General features: G+C 45.6%; 1 protein-coding gene and 1 non-coding gene across 3 annotated transcripts in view; both read right to left on the bottom strand.

Annotated features, from left to right (window-relative positions):
* Positions 1-12,112, bottom strand: part of ift172 (intraflagellar transport 172) — a 28,734-nt gene extending 16,622 nt beyond the window's left edge. For both annotated transcript variants that reach the window (XM_055885012.1, XM_055885013.1), the window contains exons 1-23: positions 11,893-12,112; positions 9,903-10,046; positions 9,603-9,715; positions 9,456-9,495; positions 9,265-9,330; positions 9,068-9,147; positions 8,886-8,973; positions 8,549-8,763; positions 8,300-8,423; positions 8,036-8,131; positions 7,657-7,818; positions 7,140-7,193; positions 6,826-6,929; positions 6,353-6,438; positions 4,902-5,014; positions 4,397-4,564; positions 3,912-4,048; positions 2,919-3,026; positions 2,004-2,088; positions 1,412-1,504; positions 1,193-1,270; positions 802-1,050; positions 110-188 (exon numbers count right to left, since the gene is read on the bottom strand). In XM_055885012.1, coding sequence (XP_055740987.1) covers positions 110-188; positions 802-1,050; positions 1,193-1,270; positions 1,412-1,504; positions 2,004-2,088; positions 2,919-3,026; positions 3,912-4,048; positions 4,397-4,564; positions 4,902-5,014; positions 6,353-6,438; positions 6,826-6,929; positions 7,140-7,193; positions 7,657-7,818; positions 8,036-8,131; positions 8,300-8,423; positions 8,549-8,763; positions 8,886-8,973; positions 9,068-9,147; positions 9,265-9,330; positions 9,456-9,495; positions 9,603-9,715; positions 9,903-10,046; positions 11,893-11,931 — 2,521 coding nt within the window. In that variant the 5' untranslated portion in view covers positions 11,932-12,112. The remainder of the gene's footprint in view (positions 1-109; positions 189-801; positions 1,051-1,192; positions 1,271-1,411; positions 1,505-2,003; positions 2,089-2,918; positions 3,027-3,911; positions 4,049-4,396; positions 4,565-4,901; positions 5,015-6,352; positions 6,439-6,825; positions 6,930-7,139; positions 7,194-7,656; positions 7,819-8,035; positions 8,132-8,299; positions 8,424-8,548; positions 8,764-8,885; positions 8,974-9,067; positions 9,148-9,264; positions 9,331-9,455; positions 9,496-9,602; positions 9,716-9,902; positions 10,047-11,892) is intronic.
* A 181-nt stretch (positions 12,113-12,293) lies between these two features.
* Positions 12,294-12,365, bottom strand: trnaa-ugc (transfer RNA alanine (anticodon UGC)). The gene has a single exon. It is a non-coding gene; the product is annotated as a tRNA-Ala (tRNA).
* Positions 12,366-20,678: the final 8,313 nt, after the last annotated feature.

Genomic DNA, 20,678 nt, shown 5'->3' with positions numbered 1-20,678 from the left:
GACTATTTACTAAATAACTAATACATACTGTATGAATGGTATCGTCCTATCCACTACACATGGGTGATATTCATTCTTATATTCACCCTCAGTGCTGTGTCAGGCCTACCTTTCCTGAAGGCGTTGCCCTTGCGGTAGCAGTCCAGAGCCCTCTGGTTGTTCCTGATCTTCTCAAACAGATCTCCTGCCTGATCATGGGAGAGAGGAAAGTTACTTAGTTACTCAACTTCCTCCCTCTCATTAAGTCACTTAAAGCACCTCTGGTCCATAACCAGATGGTTCAAGAGCAGAAAGAAAATGAAACAGAGAGAGAGAAAGAGCGAAAGAGAGAGACATTCAGAGAGAGCAAGAGAAATAGAGCAGATAGAGAGAAAAACAGAAGGCTGACTAACATCCTCCCAGACACATCCTTTAGACAGACATACACTTTCCCTGACATCGGCTCTGAGGAGAGGAGAGTCATCCACCACAGAGACACAGGCAGGAAACAAAGGTTCACGCTGTACACAGAGACACTGAGCTAGAACACATCTGTCTCTCTCTGCACCAACTTCACCTGCCTTACCAGAGACAAACCAACTTCTCTATCACACACAAATCACACTGCGAAACAATCAAGCCGAGTCACTCAGAACCTCTCCATCAGGAGCGCATGAGACGGGATCTAAGCAACCTTTCACCTCATTCCATTAAGACTTTTACTCTTTCGCTGGAAGACAAGCGATACTCGTCTTGAAGAAGCCTAGTGTAATGACAGCCGCTGAGTGCGCGATGTGATTTTGCAGCGGTCATGACACCCACCCTCTCATAGAACTCTCCCTTGATGAGGGCAGCCGCGATCCTGTTGATGACGTCAGGGTTGGTGACCAGCTCCTCGCGGCTCATAGCCAATCGGGCGGCCTTGGCCGGTAGGCCCGCCTTGAGGTAGAGGTTGACGGCGCCCGTGAAGTCCTCCTCCCCCTCCTTGACCTCGCCGGCCTTCTCATCCTGATTGGTCTCCATCAGCCACTGGTAGTAGCTGTGACGCAGGTTGTCCAGCTCTGGGTGGCCCTGGGAAGACACTCCTTCAATAAGGGCTATGTTGCACAGTTTCATGGAGGAAAATCTCTGTTATTAGTTTGTTTTTCTTGCAGATAGCTGATAAAATAACAATGTCATGTGCGGGTAGTACAGTCTCTCAGTGTTCGTTTACCTTGGACTCAGCCACAGCGATGCAGTCGTCCCACATGTGAAGCTCCTGATACATCTCCATCACCTCATCAATGGCATTCTACAGAGCGGTCACACAACCCAGCGACACACATCCCGGTGAGACTGGGGAGGCTCTTCATGCCTTCCCTACAGACCAAGCGCTTCATTGAGTTGTATAGTGTTATACAGACATTCCACCATTCAAGTTACACCCTCCTACCTGCTCCATATAGTACATCTCAGCCAGTTTGTAGTTCTTGTCCAGCATGGCGAGGCGTGCTTTGACTTGGTAAAACTCGGTACCATCACCACCCTGGAGATTAGACAAGGCAAGTGTCACATAAGACCAACTTCAAAATGTATCTGAAAGGCTACAGGGAATGGCATGTCCTTTCTATCAGACTGGGGCAGGCCGCCCTGCATTCAACAATGGTAAACAGGTGCTGGGGGTGCGCGTGTGGGCATGCATGTGTGTGATTAGCATTAATGGAGTTTAATAGCCCAGTGGAGCAGAGGGATGCAATGGATGGATTGACTGGCCTGGCCAGTCAGGGAGCAGCTGTGCTGGCAGGGGTGTCAATGTGCCCATGCTCCAGGGGGCAGAGAGACCCACACAGGGGCCCCAACAGACACCCAGGGCTGAGCCCCGTTGCCCCAGATGGGACACCTGGATTGGATTGCCTCCAACTCAGGGCCTGGATGACGATGGACCCAAACTAGAGCCTCTAACACTACTCAGTATATCTACTGGCAGTTATGAAGAGAGGTGGGGACCGGCGATGCATGAGAGACCAACACACTACAGTACGTACGTGTTCCTTTGAGACTTGGTCAGCGATGTTGTTAGTCTGGTTCAGAAAGCGAGCTTTGGAGACATCCCCCAAGGCAGCAAAGCACCTAAAAAACACACAACACAACTTAAGGCACACCGAGGGCGCAGCAAAAACAAATGTGTACAGACAAAAACTCTTGACATAACCTCTAAAACAAACACCAAGGGCGTTCTATCAACAGCCTTCAGCCAGCGCCGGGGTGAACATTTCAATGGCTTTCTAACTTAGGCCGCCTGTCTCACCAGCTTTCAGGGAAGTTGCATCACGCTAATAAGCTGCGTTCGCAATCAAAAGAGGAGCATCTCTTTTTAGCTACCTACCCTCCTTCATTTACATTCTCCTCTCCAGACAAAACCTTTTTTTCCCCCTCTGCATGATTTATGCAAATCAACCCCCATACATCAGGAACGGCCGCTGCATTATTGATGCCATGCTACAGTCAAATCTAACTTTCACCCCGCAAAAAAAGTGAAAGAAAAAAAATAGGCTTAAGTAAGCACCACCAGAGTAAGTTAAGTGAGTCCTATTGAGAGAGATAGCTTTTTGTAGCCAGGGACACATCTTTCAACGTGACACAGAGTACTCTCAGTTCTGGGTGAACTGCTTAGCGCTGTACTATTTCTCCCCCCCAGTCACATACGCATAGCTCAGATAAAAACACTGAGGAGGGAGGGGGCTGCTCCGGGCTAAACGTCTTCACGGGAGGCGAGTCACTTTTCACAAGTTAAAACGGAGATAGAGCGAGAGAAAGGATTGTATTAGAAGATAAGCCTAACGGTGCTGTTGTTTAGGTTTTACCGAGCCCCCTTGGGACACGCACGACGACATGAGTGGGGTGTGTGTATGTTGTGGCATGAGTGACGCAGTATGCGTGTGGTCCCCCGTTGTGCTGACCTCTCTGCGATGTGGAGCTGGCGGGCCTCCAGAGACAGTTTGCTCAGAGTTTTCCACATGGCCTCCGTCTCTGAGGACATCTCCAGAGTCTCCAGGAACGCTGTAGCTCTGAGGGAACACACACACACACACACACACACGTGAGTCACACAGCAGGACGATCCACAGGGACAACTCACAGCAGGAGAGAGCAACAAAGTGCAACTAGAAAAAATAGATTCAACAGAAAAACAACCCTCTTTTTTGCAGCTATAGGGTGACAGTTTGAACACAGGGATTTTTCCGCCTAAGCATTTTTTCGGTCCTCCCAAGTCCAAACGGTGTACAAATGAATTTTCGGGACGGAAAATTTTTCCGGTGTAAACTTAAACAACTAAATATGTACATATACAAAGTATGTAGAAAAGATAATGGACCTATATATATATATATATATATATATATATATTTGTATAATATAATCTTTGAAAACTAACAATCTAAAACAAAATAAAAGCTACATAGTCAGGGAGAATTTAAGATTCCCAAAACAATGAATATAGCAGTATTCATTTTGTGAGTATGTCTGAGCAAAATAACACAGTATTAGCCATGGCCAATTGAATAGAATTCATTGTATGAAATGGTCTTAAATGCACACATTTCTCTACAGTGCCAAGATGGTGGCTTGTAAAATTTTCTACAAAATTCAGCCGCTCAGAAAGGGGCCGACAGCACCCATTGCCACGACCCCACCACCTAAGCCCCTTTTTGAAGGAGAAAAGTTGCAGTTGTCAAATAGACTACATGCACTTCAAATAGGCGGCACAGCATTGAGTGTGGAATGCGGACCAAAATAGTTGCAATCTAAACCCACATTAATTCCACCCTGGATGTTGCACAATTAGGGATCTTATCAAAACCAATTCAGCAACTAGAATTGTAATACATTGTAAGCTGCCACTTTTGTAGATTCTGAAAGACCCACGGCATTCTTACAAGGTAGATACTAACCTATAATAGTCGCCATCGTCAATAGCTGTTCCAAACTCGATAAGGCCCTCGTCCAAGGTGTAGGACACAGTGTTGACCCCCTCAGTCACGATCACCTCTGTCTTACCATTGGACCTCTCCAGATCCACTACATCCCCCTGTGGAAAACAGAGAGGCCAAATCAGCCCTATTCTCAGCCCTTATAGTTCTACCTGCTAGGAGATAATTACACTGTGTGCCTTTCACTGCACTCAGAGACTTAATCAAAGGTTCATCAAGACAGAGGAGGACAATAAGAACACAGGCATTACTAAATGAATGTTTCTGCGCGGCTGGGGGGTGAAAAAGAAGAGCGGCACACAGTCGGTCACATTGGGTATTAAACTTCAAGGTCTATAAACAGACAGTAGTCAGCTCAGTAGTTTAACCACACGGTGACTAACGTTAGCCCTGCCAGTAGCATATGAGCTGGCCGGACCCTCTCCCCCCCCTGCCCCTGCCCTCACCCTGAGGGGGAACATGGTGGCTCTCTCTGGGCTGTCGATGTTGTACCACACACACAGGTTGCCTCTGTTCTGGCTCACCACCACGTCACTGCCAGGAACCCACTGCACGTAGGAGCAGAAGCTCAACACTGTGGTCTTAACACTACTCTCGATGTCATACAGGTGGAGCTGAGAGAGAGAGAGAGAGAGAGAGAGAGAGAGAGAGGAGAAGAGTTAGAGGATTAGGCAGTGATGCAAGGAATCACATGAAGCAGGTCTGTTACTCAAATAAACTCAAATCCGAGCAGTAATGCACCTTTCAAAACTAGAATTTCAGCTCTACTGGGTCCTCAACAACAAATTCTAAACCATAGCGAAACATCTGAGTACAATGAGTCACTTTTCAGTCAAAAGCTCCCAAAGGGATTCCCAATTAAAATGCTTGGCATCCTTTGCCCAGGGCGAGCACATCAAACAGGCATAGCTCTAGGCAGCCCGTTACTTTGAGCTGCTGCTGCTGCCTCACCCGCAGTTTCTTGTCCCTGAAGAGTAGCTTGCGCCCCGTCTCATTGAGTTCCAGCCAGTCAATCTTGGAGTCGTGGTTGATGGTTCCCAGGTTGTATCCGCCGGCCAGATCCACTGTGAGTGGGAGGGAGAGAGATTACCTGAGCTGTGCCTCGAGGTCGTAGCAGCAATCAATGACTGGTGGCATCGAGAGACCGAGAAGGAAAACGTTCTCAACTCCAGAGTTTGTACTAAGAGGGTAGGTGGTGTATCGTGTTTAAAGCCACATTATATATCTATATATCTGCTAGAGACAAGAGATAAAAACGGTATGTTGTAAGTGAGGGGCAATATTAATATTTCAATGTTCACAGTAGTATACATCCACTCTGCCAAACATCTATGATTCTCTAATGAATCATGTGACAGAGAGGCCTGGCATCGCTTCTCCTTTTATTCTGTAATCAAGCTTCTGAGAAGCTAAAAAGGCATTTTCCAATTTACACTTTCAGAGCGAGGGAGGGAAGGAAAGAGGGAGGGAGGGGAGAAGCAACAAAAAAAAAAGAAACTGCTCCTGTCATTCGAAGGGGAGAAATAAATTGGATGGAGGTTGTTTCTCATTTTCACCACCTGAACAAAAAAACTGTTCGGCAGCGACAGAAGGACATGCCTGGACTTAATTAGCACAGGAAGTGGACAGGGCTTGGGCAGATGGCGCTCAGCTCAGCCCTGCACTGTGGCGGGGTCTGGGCTTGGGCCGTGCTTTAGACTCTACACTGCTGCCCACCACCCCGCCCACCATGGGGTCAGCGCCTAATTGAAAGGCCCGTTATCTGGAAGCGGCATATGCCTGTTTGTCTCAGCATCATTCTTTACCGGCCCTCACAGGCGCTAGCGTCTCAGGCTGCCCGAGGGGAGAGAGGGGAGGAGTGGGATAAGAGAGGGACGGTGTGGGCCCGCTAAAATCAAACAGTCGTTTACCTAATCAATACCTAGCAACGTGGGGACCAAGTCGCTCGGAGCAGCGCCTGCCTGCCTTTACATGAATGGGTATCATCCATCACAAAAAGGGCAGGTCAGCGTCTTTGTGTGTTAGAATCTCTTTATCTGTAGATAAGAATGGATGGGAGGGCTGGGCTGGAACTTGGCCTTGGAGTGAAGGTGACCGACACTTTTAGTTCAAATATTTAGCAATTATTTCACATGGTCACTTTGGATGCAAATTCCTTCACTAGATAGTAATAGCCTAGAGAAAAACACATGACACGAGTTTACCTTTCTGGAAAAACTAAAGGCCTGAGAATAAAAGCTGTAGTCAACAAGCACCAGAGTCATAACCTTGGCTTGACCTTGACCAGAAGACAAACCTTCTGCAGCACAGAAATCATGTCTTCGTGTCCTCGGTTCACCATCTCATAGGAGCATACACTCTGCATCATACATATTCATGACATGACACACACACACACTTACCAATGGCAATGGTCTTGATGTCAATCAGGTAAGCTAACTTTTTGCTGCCTTCAACCCCCCTCTGTTTCCTCTCATTGAGACGAACACTAGAGATGCAGACACAGTGTGGGGTAGACATATACGTAAGCAGAGGGGGAATGTTAAAACTGAACATCCAAACATTAGCACAGAAATATCTCCAATCTGACAATCTTGACACCCTGAATACATTAGGATGGATTTGTAATGACTAACTTTGTGCACTGAAAACTGACTTGACAGCTGCATGCAAAACGCTTACCCTTCTCATGCATTCAAAGTATGCTCGACTGTCATGTACAAACAAAGCTCAACACTACCACCTAGTGACCATTTTTCACATAAGAGGAGAAGACAAGCAAAAATGTCTCAGTGACATTAGAAAATGCAACTGCTTTCTATAATATAATATGCTATAAATATATGCATTACAAGGAGAATGAGTGAAAGCCAACCTGATTAGATGTGGGTTCATGAACTCAGTTCTCACTGATCCCAGGATGTCATTGCTGCCGTACTCCACCAGCGTCAGCTCCCCAGCGTTGAAAATCATACACACCTGACACAACACATCACAGTCAGCAGCTGACTCTCTACCATTAGGAGAACATTCGGAATTCCTATGTTCAAGAAGCAATGACAGGCAGTTAACAGGGACATGACGTGGATTTTATTATTCATAAATTGGGATTGCAGAACCTGAAAACTCCTCACTACAGCACATAAACTGCAGACAAAGCTAAACAGGAACAGAAGAATGGAATTGTACCGTTTCATTTTCAAAGAAGAATTTTTCATTCCCCCCGGAGCCTTGCCATGCAACCTGAAAAAAGAATTGCAGAGGGATCTTTGTTTACTTGGGGCGAAGCGCGGTGGGCGTCACTTCCTGCTTTACACTACATTACACACACATATACTGCAGCCTGTTATCGCGTATGTCTGTCATTTTCGACAGCAGCACTCCAGCTCCAGTGAAGGCTCTTTGAAAACTCTCAGTTAAACAGGGATTAGCACATCGAACCGTGACAGCCCTTGAACTTTTAAAACAAGTCCTTGGAACTTCTAATAGAGCAATTTGTTTCTCACTGTGCCACAGACAATATGCAAAAATATTCGCATAAAGGAGGGGACAGTGGCCCATAAAAAACATCTCTTGCACTTATTGTCTTGATTCTTCCAACGGCTCACTTAAAATTCGAGTCTGTATACCACACACATGAGCAGGTAGATAAATAATTACCTTAACTAGCAGAGTAAAGGATTAGTGAATGGCCAGACCATCATACCTCACTGAGCTTGTTGGAGGCCAGATCTCCCAGTAGCAGGGTATCAGAAGTGTGGCCCACCAGATAGCGGTCCTTCCCCATGATCTTCACCTCGTCTATCTCATAGCCATAGTGGGACTTCAGGACCACCCGCATCCCTGTAGACAGGTTCTTTACAATCACCTGGAGACACATTGTTCAGTTAGTTAGTCAGAGCCTCCAACCAGCAAGGAAATAAGTGACAAAGAACTGTTGGGAGGGTGTTGTGATGATAAGTTAAGCTCAATACAACCATGTCTCTGAGCCACAACTCAAGGACTCAAGTTGAACATTCCCTGTCAGATTAACTGCAGTGCCCCGCTATCGTTCTGAACTGAAGGCGGTGAATACCACAACATACCTGACTCAGTCCCACATAAGTCATCTCAAATTTGTTCTTGTAGATGCTCCTCCGTAGGCAGCAGTCAAACTGTTCCACTCCCCCACACAGTGTACCCTGAACACAGGGATTGACAAAAACATGTTTATGAAGCTGTCACAAAAGTTAGAATTGCAAAAAGCTGTGAAAGGCAACGTGTAGTCTACTTTACACAGTACTGGGAGCTAAATCAAGTATTTCATTACTGTTGCGAACCGGTGTGTTCGTTCATGTATGGTTACTCACTGCACAGAGGCGTGAGCCATCCTTCTTCCAGGCCAAGGCAGTGATGGTGTACAGGTTTGGAATCTCTTTAGGGGATGCTTCATCCCATGCACCTTTCCGAGGACCCCAGTTGAAGACTCTCAATCTGAAATGACATCATTTGAACAAAACAGCTTATCACTCAGAACTTCCTGCTTCCAAGCAATGTAAGATAAGTTTGTAATATCATGCTTATTACTTGTATACTGATGTATCAAAATGAAGACTGACCGGTCATAGCTGCCAATGACCACAGACTGTCCACTGGGACTGGTGGCAGCCACAGTGAACTCTTTCTCCGAGCGGTCTCGGCTGTAGTCAAAAGTCTGCTGGATGTGACCCTCCCTGCCATAGGCAACTATCTTCTTGTCACATCCAGCCACTATGATGCTATTGGTGCCCCATGCCAAGGCATATGGTGGGCAAGGGTGGGTCAACAATTTGCCCTGCAAAGATGTATTTTTTTTAACAGTGAAATGTGAGAGCAAAAGGTTTGACCCAAGGAGTACTATGAGAAAATTCTCAGGGACACATTGGAATGATTTAATGTCAGTATTGGGTAGAGTACCTGAGATTCTCCTGAGCCTTCGTCATCAAAGAAATATCTTACAACAGTCCCGTCTGCATGGCCTGAGAGCATGCCCTTCCCAGAAACACTAGCAGACAGAAAGGAGTACAGCATTAGAGCTACAACATCAGACTATAACTTTGAATGAGAGGGTTTAAAGAAAGAAAAAGAAAGGCACATACTTCGATGTCAATGAGACAACATAGGAATCTGTTCCGTAGACCGTAGATGACTTGTTTGTTTTTGTGTTGGCAAGGCGAACCTGGGAGGAAGCAAACAAAACATATCAAGATCCAACACAATGTTCTGAAAACTCATAGTACTTCCTGTTATTGAAAATACTGGCAGTAAAAAAACATGGATTGTGTAAATTACTTACCTTTCCCTCTGCTAATCCAAAAACGATAGCGTGTTCTGCTGGCCATAGCAAACAAGTCAAAGCACTCTGAAACACAATGAGATTGGTTTTAAATTGACTTTTAAATTGACTGTTGTTTGTATTTTGGTAAATAACTCAAAAGAGAGCTTGAACATAGTTCTATCTCATCCCAGAAATGTGTGATTACTTACTGTCTGTACAAATTTGTTGCAGATGACCTTTTTCTCACCCCTGTGAGAAATAAAGAAGAAACATCACACTTGAGACAAAGAGATGGTAGAGAGGGCCATCTGTGAATCCAAACCCAGCCTAATTACAAATACCAGAAGCATTCTTACCATTCCTCTCCGATTTTGTAGACATAGATTATGTTATCAGTTTGGGCAATGGCAATTTTTGTTGAGTCAGTAGAAAATGCCATGGCCTTGACAACATAGCTCTTCTTTCCATACTGCAAAAAGATAAATATCACAAAAACATTATCACTCTATCGAAAATCCAGATTCAGTTGCAAGCTGTGTGTGAGTGTTTCTGGGAAAAGCTTCCGGTATCAAACTGGTCAGACAAAAAGTGGTGTGTACATAATTGATGAGAGGATTGCATGATAGTCAAACTTGACAACTGAGATGCCTACTAACCTTAGAGTCTGCAGGCTTAGTAGAGAACTTATCCCTTTTCTCTCCTTGCTCATCGTACAGTAAGACCACTCTGTCCACAGTGCATACAGCAAATTTGACATTATTCGGTGCCCATGTCATACAAGTAACTTTTGCAGCTCCCTCCTGTGGTAAAGGGACAACAAATTGGATACCATGTCAGTATAGTTACTTCACACGGGTAACTAGCTGTAGCCTCAGTGAACCTGGCAGTGTTTTTCTTCAATCCTGCCTCTGGACCCACACCAACAAGTCTACACACCCTGACCTGGGTTGGCGCCCCCCTTTGGGTTGTGCCGTGGCGGAGATCTTTGTGGGCTATACTCGGCCTTGTCTCAGGATGGTAAGTTGATGGTTGAAGATATCCCTCTAGTTGTGTGGGGGCTGTGCTTTGGAAAAGTGGGTGGGGTTATATCCTTCCTGTTTGGACCTGTCCGGATGGGGCCACAGTGTCTCCTGACCCCTCCTGTCTCAGCCTCCAGTATTTATGCTGCAGTAGTTTATGTGTCGGGGGGCTAGGGTCAGTTTGTTATATCTGGAGTACTTCTCCGGTCTTATCCGGTGTCCTGTGTGAATTTAAGTATGCTCTCTCTAATTCTCTCTTTCTTTCTCTCTCTCGGAGGACCTGAGCCCTAGGACCATGCCTCAGGACTACCTGGCATGATGACTCCTTGCTCTCCCCAGTCCACCTGGCCGTGCTGCTGCTCCAGTTTCAACTGTTCTGCCTGCAGCTATGGAACCCTGACCTGTTCACCGGACGTGCTACCTGTCCCAGACCTGCTGTTTTCAACTCTCTAGAGACTGCAGGAGCGGTAGAGATACTCTTAATGATCGGCTATGAAAAGCCAACTGACATTTACTCCTGAGGTGCTGACTTGCTGCATCCTCGACAACTACTGTGATTATTATTATTTGACCATGCTGGTAATCTATGAACATTTGAACATCTTGGCCATGTTCTGTTATAATCTCCACCCGGCACAGCCAGAAGAGGACTGGCCACCCCTCATAGCCTGGTTCCTCTCTAGGTTTCTTCCTAGGTTTTGGCCTTTCTAGGGAGTTTTTCCTAGCCACTGTGCTTCTACACCTGCACTGCTTGCTGTTTGGGATTTTAGGCTGGGTTTCTGTACAGCACTTTGAGATATCAGCTGATGTACGAAGGGCTATATAAATACATTTGATTTGATTTGACCTCTAGAACCTTCAGTTGAAGAAAAAAAATGACATAAATTAGCTAACGTTAGTAAAAAGTTATCTAGCTAGTTAAGGACACATGCTGAGGCTTGCTAGATATCAATCAATCAATCAAATGTATTTATAAAGCCCTTTTTACATCAGCAGATGTCCCAAAATGCTATACAGAAGCCCAGCCTAAAACCCCAAACAGCAAGCAATGCAGATGCACAAAGACATTGTTCATCTGGATATCGCCACATGAAACCGAATCTCATCGGGATGCAGTTGTATACATTTCACATCTGTATTACTCTGGACTATCGTCGCTGGTGAAGAAACCTATGCTGTTCCCTTTTAAGGTGGGAATTGAATAAGTAACGTTAACTGTGCCAAAGTTACAGTATACTCTGCACCACATGTGTGTCATCAGACCGTTCGAAAGACATGACCAGATTGAGAAAAGTGCTGTGAGATGAAGGGACAGATAACAGCAATAGCCAAGGTTGGAGACCTAAAGGCACAAAGGGCACTAAGTGTGGAGATTTCTGTTTAGTGTGATGCAGAAAAACAAGAGACTGCTATCCTGTAATACTGACTTTCAATGTGGGGCTGGTGGCAGCAATATATACATTTACGGTGAAGCTGGAGGTAGAAAATTCAGTACATAACATATTGAGGCATACTAGGGCTAGCAGCAAGCTAACGTTAGTCATCAAAGCATTCTAGTTTGTTAGCTAACGTTAGCTGTGGTGGTTAACGTTACTAGCTACTGTAGTAGTAAAATGGCCGAGCTTACTTGGGGCGTTAAAAGCGTCTTCAGATGCTTTAGTTGCATGGTTGAAATCTATAATAATCTATGTAACTGATGTAATGTGTAGTCTTTATAAAATATAATATAATCCCGAAGTTACTGCTGTTTACGTTAGCTAACGTTATAATTGGTTCTGTTGATAAGGGAGGCAGACATTTTTCAAAACATCCGTTCTCCCTGGTTACAGTTGTCTGGTACGTATGTGGGCGTGTTACCCAAAAACGTCTGACGACAGCACGCACGAAAATATCCAGAGCTTGGGTATATATATTTTTTACATTTTAACGATAAAATATTTGTAAATATAATAACAGTTAGCAAAGCTAGCATTACATCGAAACGCATCAAATAGACCAGTGCTATGGAAATGCAAAAAAGGTCCACCTTGGAGATGCCGGGGATTGAACCCGGGGCCTCATACATGCAAAGCATGCGCTCTACCACTGAGCTACATCCCCATTCTAAAGTTAATTTCTGAAAAGCTAATATCATATGGCTATCAGCTGTTCAAGATGGTTGAATAAGTTGGATGTTACACGATTAAACAGTGTATCATTTTTTAACCCTCCTATTATGTTGCGGGTCAATTTGACCCATTTCCACGTTTTAGTTGTCTAAAATACTAGTTACCCTCTTTTTCTCCATGAAATTAAATGACTTTTCCTCATTTAGGGTCATGAACCTAACTTCAAAATGTGGACACGCTGATGTCTTGTGGAATGTCTGTGTAGATTGTGTACACAAACATGATGTTGACCCGGAGGCTTTCATGTGTATAGATATTTGCACAGGTCCAAAATAAACAAGTGTCTTTGATGTATTTGGTTTTGACTGGTTCTGGTTGCAGTTTTATATTTATGTTTGAGTGAAAAGGAGCTTCCCAAACGTCTCTTTCTCAGTGCGGGAGCAGCAGATCTCTGACATATACACTCAAAAATGAGCTCCAAACAGAAAATGCTTTGTTTGTGAGAAAGGACAAATGTTTAACAAATAGTTCTTAAATATAGAGTTTTTGAAATCAAATGTTATTGTATTTCTTCTTTCTGAATGGTCTGACAAGATAAAATAAAGTTTTGGCTGTTTTTACTTGATTCTTTGACTGTCTTGAGTAGGTTTAAACCGTGCGGGTCAATCTGACCCATACCATAATGGATGTCATTTTTTCCCAGCAAATCACAAAGGTTAAAATATGAAATTGAATTACTAGAAAATGACATTTCATGAAGAAAATGTGTCTTGCATGTTTTGAAATATTTATGGTTGTGAAATAAGTTGGGGGGTTAAAAACCTTGCTTTGTAAGGTTGGTCTTCTGGTATTTTGTGGTGGTTTGTTTAAGCAATTAGGCACAAGGGGGTGTGGTATATGGCCAATATACCACGGCTAAGGGATATTCTTTTGCGTAGTGCCTGGATACAGCCCTTAGCCATGGTATATTGGCCATATACCACAAACCCAGAGGTGCCTAATTGCTATTATAAACTGGTCACCAACATAATTAGAACAGTAAAAATACATGTTTTGTCATACTGTATATAAAATGTAATATTGGGATGCAAACTCAAAATTGAATACATTTCATCTCTATATCTGACATTGTACATATGTCTTCTTTTTGCTAAGCCCATAACTATGTGTGTAAGGTGTATACTTTTGTTTCAAAATATATATTTTTAAGACTACCAAGAAACACAAAACGGACCCTGATTTAGCCCAATGCAGTAAAAGGTTAACAAAAACACACAAAAGACATGAAACTAAGTATGTCTTTGTACAATTCAAGTCCAAGTGGCAAACAATAATGTGAGCATGTGGTTCTGGGCAAGTGTAGTCATTGTTTGTGTGTGTACATGTAAGTTGTTCGTATGTATACGTTTGTATATGGATGGTTTGTTTTACTTAACATATATGATTTAAAAACAGGTGCACAAATATCATACACCCCAAAAACACTAACCTCCCCTTTATTGTAATGGTGAGAGGTTAGCATGTCTTGTGCATTCAGGACTATCTGTAATCATAGTGGCATCCACATTAATGTAGAAGTGTTTAGAAACATTAAATTCTTATTTACAATAAATGTGACTCCAAAATGACAATACATTATTTACCATTCATTTCTATTGGGCACAAAATAATCTGAAACACAACCAAAACAAACAGCAAATGCATCCAACAAGTTTGTCGCTACTTTATGTAAATTTTTGTGCTACATTCATTTTGATTACTGCATTGTTGGGTTTTGAGCTGCCAAGAAAGTTATTTCACAGTACTTGTGCACGTGACATTAAAACTTGAAACTCAAGCTTCACGTCACTCACCAGGGCCATGATGATCTGAAGGAGACTGCCAAATCAAGGCAAAGGTAAAAATCTCTGGTTATGAAACAGATGGAGATATTTGTGATGTTCCTCTGGGTACCAGCTCAAGTGGGAGTAGAGGGGAATGAGGAGGTGGATGTGATCGCCAAGCAGGCTCTTAAACATCCTAATGTTGAGATGGAATTGTCAATCAGTAAAGCAGAAGCCAAGGGGTTAATAAGAACAGCAGTTAAAAATAAGTAGCAAGAGTTGTGTAACAGGGAGAGAAAGGGAAAACACCTGTATAAGATCCAGGAAAAGGTGGGAGCAGGAAGATCCTCAGGCCAAGAGAGAAGGGAGGAAAGTATAGTCACAAGGCTGAGACACACAAGGCTCAATAGTACATTGAAATTGGTGGGGAAGCATCCAACTGCGAAACAGTTCATTCAGCCTCATTTACTGCCTTTGAAAAAAACAAGTGATATGGCTGACTTGCTTAAACAAATGTGGTTTCTGACAATTGAGATGTACAAACTATGCCATGAGGGGACAACGAGCGGATAAGAGGCAATCTGTAATTTCGAAGGACGGACTCAGTCAATACAACAATTTATTCAGCATAAAAGCAGACAATGAAAGCTCTTACAATATTTGAAGATTACATTTCTCTAAAACAGGCTATAGGCTACATGTGCACTACCAAGTCAGAACAGTAGGCGACAGTAGGGGAAACGGGGCCAAATTATTAGGTTGAGGCACATGGGCTACTAACAGCTTACTACACAACATACACTTAATATTACTTTCTTAACTACAGTATACATATCTCCCTGGAATATTACATAATTTATGCAGCAGCATACAAGACATTTTTGGACTCACCTTGTTGTGCCATGCACTTCACAGATCATGAGGATATCTTATTCGTCTGCCTGTTTTCAACAAACATCTTACAAGGTAAGCTTCGATTTGGTCTGTGTTTGAGATACAGCTACATGGGGGGGTATCAAATTATCCCTTAGGTGTGGTTTCCATCTGATGTGTTTCCAGCTCTAGTCAGCAATAATTAACTTATAGCTTGTCAATGAAAGATGACTTTCAAAATAATAAAACGGTTATTTTGTGTGTGCTTGAGCTTGTTTATTCTGAACTATATAGCTCCTATCTTCTGATCATTTCCTCATAATCTCCCAGATGTCATCTTTCCAAATATACCAAGTTCTTGCGTGTCAGAATCATATAATTACACATGAATAGCAGTTACTTTTGGTTATGCCTATTTAGGCGGAAATCTACATTTTGACATTACATTTAAGAGGATATATTATCAAACGGCAAATGAACCATGAGAAAAATCACCCGCTGTGTGTAGAGACCAGCTGTCCCGGTTGCTGGCAGCTGGAATGTTGTCATTAATGCATTGTTTGAGTGGTTGACAAGATGCATTCTGGTCGGCGGCCAGTCACCACAAACCGCGGCGTGTGCAAAACTGCTTGCGTTTTGCCGCCCACCACCCTATTCCCATTGAAGTCTATGAGACCTCTTTGCCACTTACCGCGGCCTGTCTGTAAGAAACCTAAGTGTTGTTGTTTTTTTGCGACTTTTTTTCCCCAGCTGTGTAATACTGTACTCCTGCTTATTCTGGGGTTCAGACTGAATGCAGTGGTAAACGTGCTGCTCATAATTGACAGCAGCAATATAAATTGACAAGGGTGTTGATATGTCTGCGTTTAGGCATGGCGGAATTCCTTGTTTTGAGTCTATGTGTCTCTCTCATTCTGCTGGAGTTTACCTAGTATTTCATAATAAAAATACCTTACGCATCCAGTTGTTTCTCCATTTGTAACTCACCCACCTATCAGGTAGCAAGGTAAGACCCAGATGCAGACCGTGTCGAAGTAACAATGTTTATTACAGCAACAGGGGCAAAGGTACAGGACAGCAGGCTCAGGTCAGGGAGATGTCGGTAATCCAGAGGTGGGGCAAAGGTACAGGACAGCAGGCAGGCTCAGGGGCAGGCAGAGTGGTCAGGGGGTGGGTACAGGGTCAGGACAGGCAAGGGTCAAAAACCAGGAGGACGAGAAAAGAGAGACTGGGAAAAAGCAGGAGCTGACACAAAAACGCTGGTTGACTTGACAAACTGGCAACAGACAAACAGTGTTCACAGGTATAAATACACAAGGGATAATGAGGAAGATTGGCAACACCTGGAGGGGGGTGGAGACAATCACAAAAACAGGTGAAACAGATCAGGGTGTGACACCAAAAATCACAATATGCTGTTTTACATTTTGTGCTTGTCTAATTCCTAAAATGGAAAAGCAGAAAAATCTGTGCGCTTTTGTATAGTAATATAGAATGTCCTCCACCGGAACCCAACACCGCTCCTCTGGGCCATACCCCTCCCAGTCCACCAGATACTGGAGCCAACCCCCACGACATCGGGAGTCCAGTAGGGATCTGACAGAGTACGCCGGACCTCCCTCAATGTCCAGGGGGGGTGGAGGTGTGTCGTGGGGGACAGTATCAGCGAGGGGACCAGGAACCACTGGCCTGAGCAGGGAGACATGAACAGAGGGTGAGATACGATAGTGATTGGGTAGTTGTAACCTGTACGTCACCTCATTGACCCTTCGGAGAACCTTGAACGGCCCCACAAACCGGGGGCTCAGCTTCTTGCAGGGCAGGCGGAGTGGGATGTTCCTGGTAGTGAGCCAGACACGGTCCCCAGGATGGAACACAGGGGTCTCACTGCAGTGGCATTATGCCTGTTCCTTCTGACGATGGATGGAACCACTCATCTACCGCATGGGCCGAGGTCTGGCCCAGTTTCCACGTGGCCAGGGACAGCTGGTAACCCCAAAACACACTGGAAGGGGTCAACCCAGTGGAGGAGAGACGTAGGGAGTTCTGGGCGTACTCTGCCCAGGGAAGGAATCGTGCCCACTTACCCTGCCGGTCCTGACAGTGACTCCTCAGGAACCTCCCCAGCTCCTGGTTCATCCTCTCCATTTGCCTGTTGGACAGAGGCTGATACCTGGAAGTGAGGCTGACCGTGACCCCGAGCTTCTCCATGAAGGCCCTCCAAACTCGTGAAGTGAATTGGGGGCCACGGTCGGAGACGATGTCCTCCGGAAGGCCATAATTCCAGAAGACCTGCTGGAAGAATGCCTCAGCAACCTGGAGAGCAGTGGGGAGACCAGGAAGAGGGAATAATCGACATGACTTGGAAAATCTATCCACTACCACCAGATTGGTGGTGAAACCATCAATAGGTGGAAAAATCGGTTACAAAGTCAGTGGATAGATGTGACCAAGGTCACTGAGGCACGGGAAGCGGCAGGAGCTTCCCTGCTGGAACATTCCGGGGGGACTTGTTTTTGTGCACATACGGAACAGAAGTTGACATACCAAGTGACATCCTGTACCAAGGTGGAACACCAGTACTTTTCAGAGATGGAGTGGATGGTGTGAGAAATACCTGGATGTCCAGCAATGACAGCTGTGTGTGCCCAGGTCAGCAGCCGATCCCTTATCCCTGTGGGAACGTAGATGCGCTCGGGAGGATAATTTCGGGGTGCGGGCTCCCTCTCTAGAGCCTGGTGTATGTCCACATCTACGTCCCAAACCACTGGACCCACAACTCAGGAGGATGGGATTATGGGTGCTCTCTGGACAGGAATCTCTCCCGAATCGTAGACATGGGACAGAGTATCGGCCTTGATGTTCTTAGAACCTGGGCGATAGGTCAGCGTGAAGTCGAACCTGGTGAAGAAAAGTGTCCACCTGCCTTGGCGCGGTCTCCTCGCTGTCCGTATGTACTCTAGGTTCCGATGGTAGGTGAGGATGACGAATTGTTCCTTGGCGCCCTCCAGCTAATGTCTCCACTCCTCTAATGCCAACTTCACCGCCAGGAGCTCCTGATCACCGATGTCGTAATTCCTCTCTGCGGAGGACAGTTTCTTGGAGAGAGAAAAAGCATAAGGATACAATTTCAATGGGTTACCCTGTCTTTATGACAAAACTGCCCCCACGCTCACCTCCGATGCCTCTACCTCAACCACAAAAGGTAGCGTGGGACTTGGGTGTTTTAGCAAGGAGGCGGAGGTGAAAGGCCTCGTCGGCTGCTGGAGACCACACCAGAGACGGGTAGCGAGAGGGGTGGCGACGGCGCTGAAGTTCCTGATGAAGTGGTGGTAGAAGGACGCAAACCCCAAAAAACGTAACCCCTTGATGGTGGTTGGGACTGGCTATGACCTTTCCACATCTACCTTCTTGTCTTCCATCCTCACTCCCTGCGGGCTGATCTGATAACCCAAGAAGGATACAGCCCTGGAATTGGCACTTCTCCGCCTTGCTCGAACTTGGGTGATGTGATTTTTCAGGTTGTTCGAGAAGAAGATGTCATCGATGTATACAATCGCCTGCCGTCCGAGCATGTCCCTGAACAACTCGTTAACGAATGCCTGGAACACTGACGGAGCATTGGCTAAGCCAAAGGCCATAACCAAATAATCGTAGTGACCAGACATCGTGCTGAACGCCGTCTTCCACTCATCCCCCTCCCGGATGCGGATGAGATTGTAGGCACTCCGCAGGTCCAGTTTTGTGAAGAACTGGGCCCTGCGGAGTTGCTCGATGGCTGACGGCACCAACGGGAGAGGGTACCGATACTTCTTGGTGATGTCATTGAGTCCTCGGTAATCGATACATGGGCGTAATCCTCCCTCCTTGGCCACAAAGAAGAAACCAGCCGACGCAGGGGACGTGGATGTACGGATGAAACCTCGTTGGAGCGCCTCTTGAATGTAATCCTTATGGCCTGGGTCTCAGCCACAGACAGAGGGTAGATGTGTCTGCGCGGAGGTGTAGCACCGGAAAACAGGTCGATGGCACAGTCCCAGGGGTGATGAGAAGGAAGACAAGTAGCGCGGGTCTTGGAGAATATCTCCTTTAGGTCCTGGTATTCCTCTGGGATGTTGGGCTGAAGGGCAACAACAGGACTCTCAACCGACGTGGCTCCACAGGGGACAGGGAAGCAAGTCTTCCGGCATTCAGGTGACCATTCTGTGATTTTCATCCTCGACCATGAGATTGATTGTAGGGTTATGGCGTTGGATCCAAGGGAGGCCGAGGATGATTTTGTGAACTGGTGCACTTGAAGAAGGAGATGCTCTCCTGGTGATTGTACTCCACGGTGAGGGTGAGTGATGTGTGTGATGGTCTCAGATCTTAATGGCCGACAGTCGAGACCTTGAACCGTATAAGGACAGGAGAGCAGGTAGATAGATGGTAATGTTGAGGGAGGGCCGGAATCCACTAAAGCTGTAGACACAGGGCATGAGGGACAGTCAGACAGAGTGATGGACACCAAAAAGAGTCTAGCATGAAGAGCTGAATCTGGAATACTCACTCCTGATCCAGGGGATGAAACATCACATGACCGTCCCACTCCTCTAGTGGATCCCGGATTCTGACGTACCGGACACCCCTGGAGTTGGTGCCCTCTCTGCCCACAGTACAGACATAGCCCCAGCTGTATCCGTCTGCGTCGTTCTGCCGCGGACAGGCGTGTGACCCCTACCTCCATGGGTTCAGGCTCTGATCCCGAGTACTCGCCGAAGGAGGGAGAGAAGCCATGAGAATGCTGACGCTCCCAGAGAAGGTTATCCGGGCGGATGGCCATCGCAATGAGTGCGTCCAGGGTCAGGTTGTTGTCCCGACAGGCCAGTTCCCTCTGGACCTCCTCGCGCAGACCTCTTCGAATTAGCGTGCAAAGCGCGGGATCATTTCATCCACTGGAAGCTGCTACTGTTCGGAAGGTGAGCGCATACTCAGCAGCCGTCTTATTCCCCTGCTGTAGCTGAAGCAGACCCTCCTCTCTGCCTTCCGCGGGATGATCGAAAATGCATTTAAACAGAGCCATGAACCCCTCATAAGAATCTAGTTCCTCCTCTCGCTCATCTCGACAGCTGTAGCCCATTCCAATGCCCGCCAGGTCAGTAGAGAAATAACCTGTTCTCCCCAATTAAGGTGGCACCAAACAAGAGTTTGGTGGCACCTTAATTGGGGAGAACGATCGTGGTAATGGCTGGAGCAGAATAGGTGGAATGGTATCAAATACATCAAAAATGGTTTCTATGTGTTTTATGCAATTCCATTTGCTCCGTTCCAGCCATTACTATGAGCCGTTCGCCCACCAGCAGCCTCCACTGCTGCACTGTAGGCGGCAACATTCGAACAATCCCCTTGTTTGAATTGGTCTTAAAATCTTCTTCTTCTGTGAATTTTATATGGGGGTTGGCGACCAACTTTAAGCTGCATTACCACTACCAACTGGACTGGAGTGTGGACCAAAGACAGTGAAGGTCTAAATCCTACCCAATAATCTTGTTTCCCTAAGAAAACCAAATAATAAATTAAATACATCCCCTGAAGATTTCCCCAGCAGTTCACTTAATCCTGGCTCTTAA

This window comes from Salvelinus fontinalis, chromosome 27, assembly GCF_029448725.1.
Source record: "Salvelinus fontinalis isolate EN_2023a chromosome 27, ASM2944872v1, whole genome shotgun sequence".
NCBI classification, from domain to species: domain Eukaryota; kingdom Metazoa; phylum Chordata; class Actinopteri; order Salmoniformes; family Salmonidae; genus Salvelinus; species Salvelinus fontinalis.
The sequence above is the reverse complement of the archived record's forward strand: the minus strand, read 5'-3'. Positions and strand labels throughout refer to the sequence as shown.